The 7039-nt window shown below is 39.7% G+C and overlaps 1 protein-coding gene across 1 annotated transcript; it reads right to left on the bottom strand.

The window, feature by feature from the left end:
* Positions 1–511: 511 nt before the first annotated feature.
* Positions 512–6443, bottom strand: LOC133115044 (uncharacterized). Its single transcript, XM_061224755.1, has 9 exons — positions 6291–6443; positions 6003–6077; positions 5459–5611; positions 5189–5275; positions 4734–4831; positions 2519–2585; positions 1763–1837; positions 1219–1371; positions 512–601 (listed from the first exon to the last, which is right to left on the bottom strand). Exons 1-9 carry the CDS (start codon positions 6441–6443, stop codon positions 512–514), a joined length of 951 nt encoding a protein of 316 aa, XP_061080739.1.
* Between the last annotated feature and the right edge of the window lie 596 nt (positions 6444–7039).

Raw genomic sequence — 7039 nt, 5'->3', positions numbered from 1 at the left:
TAGAGGGACTTTGTCCCCGGTATTGTATTTTATTTTGTGTTTTTCTTCCTGAGCTGCACCTCATGGGTTTATTTTGTGCCTAGCGGTTTTTGCTAGGTTGTACTTTTATTTGGGAGATTCACTATTATTACTCAGTGCTCACTTTCCAGCACTATATTTGGTCTGTGTATTCGCCCTGTTTTCGGAGGGTTGTTTTTATTTTCTACAGCCATTTTTTGGGCTTAATTTCTGTTCTTTCCAATTACCGCCGACGGGTTAGTTTCTGTACCTCTCTGTGTCCTTATTGTTGTATACCACTTCCTGTATTGTGAGTTCGCCTTCAAAGGTCGAACCTCAGTCGCTACTGGCCCTCCACCCTGCACCTACCCTACATACATATATTTGATGCAACACAGGATATGTTTAACAGTTATACAGAAAGACGCAATCCTTTTTGCGCCTATGTTGCAGTGCTGGGAGTGTCCATTGGTTCTTTTACGCTTTCTGTAAATCAATGTCTTTGCCTCCAGGACTATTTTTCCATGCTGGCCAGGATATCAAGTCTTCGTAAATGTGTGAGGACTTCGGCTCTGACTGCCTCCCAGTCATCAGTGCTGTAGTTCTGCGAACAAAAGAACGTGTTCATTCAGACTAACATATGTGATCATGTTTAATTGGGCCTACATCTGTAACATAGGGATTGAGCAGTATCTGTGTTCACCCCATAAAACCATGTATCTGCATCAGGGTCTAGATAGAAACCTGGAGCATCATGGAACAGTGTGAACTATAAGTTTTGTACACGACAGAAAATTCCAGTTTTAAATGCATATGTTTAGTCAGGGAACTGGCAACATGGCAATCTTATCAAGCAATGAATCAACAAACAAATAAATGAGCAATCCAGTTAATATTGAGTGCAAATTGTTGGTTTAATGTTATTGAAAACGGATTTGTATCGTCATTTTTACCTTGCTTTCCAGGAGCATTCTCTTGAAATATGTTTTTATTTTCTTAAACGAACTTGCGTGAGATCCCCGGGACTTGGGTGTCCTTATCTGTGCAGCCAAAAAAACAAATATATATATATATACATATAAAAATCAGGAAAACCTGTTGAGTCACTGTTATTTGAATTTTTAATTGAAAAGTATACATAATTTACGCCGATTATGAGCGATACTCTTTATCGTGTCCGGTAGGCCTATTCTGAAAAGTAGATGTAAAGTTTTGACTTACGCATTGTTTCAGCTCCGAAGCCTGACGATCGAGGTTGAGTTGGAACATCTGAAAGTTTTTTTGGTCCCAAGTAACAGAGTCACATTTGCCATTAATAAAGAGCTCTTTTATATTGTTTATGACTTCGTGGATGAAGAAGACGCGTTCTTCAGCCTGTACAGGAGAAATCGTGTTGGCATTTAGTTCAATGTGAGATTCGGGAATATTGCTATTTAAACGTGATTCTGAGCGTAGGCTTTTCAGATCATCAGTTTTTTTTTCCGTTTTCATGTTACTTAAAACTAAAAAAGACACATGTGGAAATGAAATCAATTTCGTAAATACGTCCACATTTTTGAATAAATAGAAATTCAAATGTCATGAATGCTTAAATTAGGCCTGTGTACAGAAACATGTCATGTAATGTCAGTGTTGGACATGGCATGACAGATGTGCTCTTGAAAAGCCGTCAGGAGAAATTCGAACCGGATTCAGAATAGTTTGATGCAAACATACAAAAGAGATTTAAAAAAGTGAATATAATCATATAATCTTAAAACAATACCTGCATATTTTCAGAATGTTCGTAGAGCCTGTTCAGGACTTGAGCACTGGTTTTTCGTTGTGTATTTCCATCGCCCTTCAGAGGAAAACATGTGTAATCTCAGAAACAGCAATGGGACATTACAATAATGGGCGAGAAGATAATATGTCTTGAAAACCATTTGTCCTGACTTTGGAGTTTCTAAAGCGTCATTAATATGTTGTTTTTTCTGACCATTTTATTGGTTACAAGTAAACTGCGGTAAGAGTAGCAGCAGACATTGCTCATTAGATCTGGCGTTTTTTTTAATTTTATTTACCTCCCGCGCAAACTATTGGCGACATGAATATTTTTGGAAAAAATAAATCAATATGTTTATATTTTTTATGGGGTGGTGTGCCACACTATATATGATATACGTATGAGATCAGACATATACTGTAGGTTCAGTAAGCAATTCAGTAACTTTTCGAATTTATTTCTCAATTGAATTAAATTCGAAATGATAGGACATGACTTTCAGGTCATCACTTCAGGAATCTCTGTCCTCATCAGACATGTGCTTGACTGTATCTGCATTTTTCCATGATATACAAGTAACTGTTTTCAAGCATTGTAAAAACTTTATTTACAAACATTGTTGCTGTTGTGATGGGAATGACACCGTATATGGGACAGGTATATTTTGTATCAAAATAAATTAACTGGTGTATTTATGGTACATTTTGTAGTAAATGTAATGAAAAGAAAAGAAAGGATATAAAAGTACCCACTGACCAGCAGGGTCGCCTCTGAGCCCAAATGTAACAAAAGTTCTGATAACTGAAGCTCTGCCTTAAGAGATCTACACAAAGAAGATGAAAGACATGGGAAGGGTTGAGTGAAATAGTATGCTTGCTTGATTTATATACTTAAGACATTTGGATTTGTGATTCAAAGATTAATATGAGACAAAATTACAGACAACCAGCCTTGAGAATCAGCTGTTTTTTCCAATTATGTTTCGATCTGGTAATTGTGGTTTCCGGGGAAGGCTTTGATTTAATCCTGGTGTTCATGACACTGTTCTTGAAATAATCCTGAAATATGGGGACATTATAATCCTTAAATATGGGGACATTATAATCATTGAGTTTGGGGACATTATAATCCTGGAATATGGGGACAGCCTATGCCATCACAGGTCTACTGCCATGTTTAACCGTTAGCCACAGGCGTTGTGGGCTGGCAGTTTATGATGGCTTCCTCCCACTTTCTCCAAACAACCAAATTCAACTTTTGTTTTCTTTCAGGCAAAGCCAGGTAAGATCATCCTTTGTCACAATTTGGAATTTCTGGTTGAGTTCCTGATGGAATTCCTTGGGTGCTCCCTGGGAATTTCCTCAGCATGCCGCCATTCATAGTATCGTGCCGAGTTGTGGTGGAATGCTACGTTGAGGAGAGGATGTGCTCTCCTGTAGTCCGGTGTGGACCTTTTGAGGGGTCTCTAAGATTCATGTGTATGATGTGTTTACATAATACCTGTAGGCCTTTAAATGGTTATATCTTTCCGGTTTATGGTTACAATGGCTGTTAAATACTTCAGCTCAGGTGAATATGTGAAAAGCTTGAGCAAAGATTAAAATGTGGGGGTTTCTAGTCCCCCTAACCGGGCTATGAATGAACCCTCCCCCTCCCTTCACCATCTGTGATCTAAACCACCCCCCGGTCCCCGATTATGACGTCAGTGGATCTAAAGTTTGATGTACACTTTGCTCTTTAGTAAGATGTAAAAAAGTGACAATATATGAAGGCGGAAACCAGGCAAGGTGTGTTTTGGTTTTTAAAAGTCTGAAGTATGTACTTAATGGAAAGCACTTCTGCCAACATTTCTGCTTTCTCTGGAGCCCATACAGTCAGTGAGCTGTGGACTGCAAACCCCAGTAGACTGCACTTCCCCCACTGACCAGAGGGGTCGCCTGTGATCCCTAAAGTAACAAATGCCCTGATAACTGAAGCTCTGGTGTCATGGATAATGCTGAAGTCAGTTATGCGTTATTGAACAGCAGTGATACTCAAATCTATGTCTCGGAATTTCTGCTGGATTTCATTCTTCCCCTCTAACCAGGGCTGATTTACACCTGGGACAGCAGATGAGTTAAATCTCTAGCCAGTTGCTGGCATTAATCAGTCAGTGGCAGCGGCCTTGTTACCAGCAGTACTACTGGCCTTGAGGCCCACATTTGAGCATCCCTGCTGTACAGGGTTACCTGTCGACATCACCAGTGACATCATTAGCAGTGACATCATAGCACTGAGAGTTAGAGACTTGGCTATGTACACTTCATGGGGGCCCCCAGAACAGACTTAACGTTTTTGTGGGACAAAACCACAACCCTTAAATACATGTAAATTGTGACATCTTCACAAAATGTAGAACAGCGAGAATTCTCAGAATAGAAACATTTTATTAAATTGCTAACACTTCTGTGAAAATCAGGAGGGAGGACTAAGGTAGAGTTTGAAAAGATGTGTTTTTAGTCTGCGTCGAAACAGGGGGAGGGATTCTGCTGTCCTGACAGTGGTAGGCAAGCTATTCCAGAACCAGAACGGAAAACAGGCGTGAACGTGCAGCTCGACCGCCAGGTGCTCGTAGTGAGGGAACCATAAGGCGACCAGAGCTGGCAGACCAGAGTGGTCTAGCTGGGGAGTAGGGACTGATCAAAGATTGCATGTAAGGTGGGGCAGTCCCCTTAGTAGCCTGAAATGCCAACACTAGGGCCTTGAATCGGATGCGTGCGGCAATAGGGAGCCAGTGGAGGCCAATGAGAAGCGGGGTGACATGAGTCGAACTGGGCTGACTGGTGATTAGGTATTTCATGAATACATTCATCTTATGCAGAAACATCAGGTATACAGTTATACAGAAACGCTCAATCCTTTTTGCGCCTATGTTGCAGTGCTGGAAGTGTCCATTGGTTCTTTTACACTTTCTGTTTATCAATGTCTTTGCCTCCAGAACTCTTTTTCCATGCTGGCCAGGATATCAAGTCTTCGTAAATGTGTGAGGACTTCGGCTCTGACTGCCTCCCAGTCATCAGTGCTGTAGTTCTGCGAACAAAAAAACGTGTTCAATCAGACTAACATATGTGATCATATTTAATTGGGTCTACATCTTTAACATAGGGAGTGAGCAGTATCTGTGTTCACCCCAAAAAACCATGTATCTGCATCAGGGTCTAGATAGAAACCTGGAACTGGCATCATGGAACAGTGTAAACTATAAGTTTTGTAAACAACAGAAAATTCCAGTTTTAAATGCATATGTTTAGTCAGGGAACTGGCAACATGGCAATCTTATCAAGCAATGAATCAATAAACAAACAAATAAATGAGCAATCCAGTTAATATTGAGTGCAAATTGTTGGTTTAATGTTATTGAAAACGGATTTGTATCGTCATTCTTACCTTGCTTTCCAGGAGCATTCTCTTGAAATATGTTTTTATTTTCTTAAACGAACTTGCGTGAGATCCCCGGGACTTGGGTGTCCTTATCTGTGCAGCCAAAAAAACAAATATATATATATATATACATATAAAAATCAGGAAAACCTGTTGAGTCACTGTTATTTGAATTTTTAATTGAAAAGTATACATAATTTACGCCGATTATGAGCGATACTCTTTATCGTGTCCGGTAGGCCTATTCTGAAAAGTAGATGTAAAGTTTTGACTTACGCATTGTTTCAGCTCCGAAGCCTGACGATCGAGGTTGAGTTGGAACATCTGAAAGTTTTTTTTGTCCCAAGTAACAGTGTCACATTTGCCATTAATAAAGAGCTCTTTTATATTGTTTATGACTTCGTGGATGAAGAAGACGCGTTCTTCAGCCTGTACAGGAGAAATCGTGTTGGCATTTAGTTCAATGTGAGATTCGGGAATATTGCTATTTAAACGTGATTCTGAGCGTAGGCTTTTCAGATCATCAGTTTTTTTTTCCGTTTTCATGTTACGTAAAACTAAAAAAGACACATGTGGAAATGAAATCAATTTCGTAAATACGTCCACATTTTTGAATAAATAGAAATTCAAATGTCATGAATGCTTAAATTAGGCCTGTGTACAGAAACATGTCATGTAATGTCAGTGTTGGACATGGCATGACAGATGTGCTCTTGAAAAGCCGTCAGGAGAAATTCGAACCGGATTCAGAATAGTTTGATGCAAACATACAAAAGAGATTTAAAAAAGTGAATATAATCATATAATCTTAAAACAATACCTGCATATTTTCAGAATGTTCGTAGAGCCTGTTCAGGACTTGAGCACTGGTTTTTCGTTGTGTATTTCCATCGCCCTTCAGAAGAAAACATGTGTAATCTCAGAAACAGCAATGGGACATTACAATAATGGGCGAGAAGATAATATGTTTACATGTTAACACTCCGCCCGAAAAAAGGTCCGTGAACACAGGACAATATGAAAAAAATAAGGTTCCTCTTGTCGAGAAGTTTTGTCTAATGTCTTGATATTGTAAGTCTGTCATGAATAATTTTTAATCGATACTTACCATCTGTTCAAGCAGTTGTATGGAGTGATAGCTGATCACTTTGAAATTGCTTTGAGAGCCTTTTTCTCGAGGCTGCATCCAGGTGCACCCTTGAGCAAAGCTCCAGCTCAAGAGCGTCAGAGTGCAGTACATCCCAACGGCCTTTAGGTGCATTATTGTGCTTTCGTTTAGGGAAACCAACGGCGGCGCCGAGCGAAGTGGAGTTGCTTTGTGTTTGAGCGAAGATCCGAGCCGAACGGAGGCGATACGATAATATTCCAGGTAAGCGATCTGTGTCTTGCTTGCTCCTCTCGAGTCTTGATGTTTTCTGAGCCCTTCTTCCACATCGCGCCGGTTGATAAACGGCCTCCATGAGTGATGTTCAAAAAGTGAAATTGCAGCAGGTAGAAGTTCCCTGGCGGTTTCAGGTCTTGATTACCTGGTATTTCGCTTTTACGGTATGAATGGGATTTGATAACTTTTACAGTCGGACGAAAGATCGGACGACATTTGTCCTGACTTTGGAGTTTCTAAAGCGTGATTAAAATGTTGTTTTTTCTGACCATTTTATGGATTACAAGTAAACTGCGGTAAGAGTAGCAGCAGACATTGCTCATTAGATCTGGCGTTTTTTTTTTTTTTATTTACCTCCCGCGCAAACTATTGGCGACACGAATATTTTTGGAAAAAATAAATCAATATGTTTATATTTTTTATGGGGTGGTGTGCCACACTATATATGATATACGTATGAGATCAGACATATACTG

This window comes from Conger conger, chromosome 16, assembly GCF_963514075.1.
Source record: "Conger conger chromosome 16, fConCon1.1, whole genome shotgun sequence".
In the NCBI taxonomy this organism is placed as follows: domain Eukaryota; kingdom Metazoa; phylum Chordata; class Actinopteri; order Anguilliformes; family Congridae; genus Conger; species Conger conger.
Note: the sequence above shows the minus strand (reverse complement) of the source record. Positions and strands in the feature narration are given on the sequence as shown.

Excerpts from the sequence above, each read along its gene's own strand:
- LOC133115044 (XM_061224755.1), bottom strand. The coding sequence starts at position 6,443 with ATGCACCTAAAGGCCGTTGGGATGTACTGCACTCTGACGCTCTTGAGC. Across the intron at positions 4,832-5,188 it reads GAATGCTCCTGGAAAGCAAG|AACTACAGCACTGATGACTG; the intron begins GTAAGAATGACG and ends TTTTGTTCGCAG. Across the intron at positions 1,838-2,518 it reads GCTCAGAGGCGACCCTGCTG|GGCGATGGAAATACACAACG; the intron begins GTCAGTGGGTAC and ends TTTCCTCTGAAG.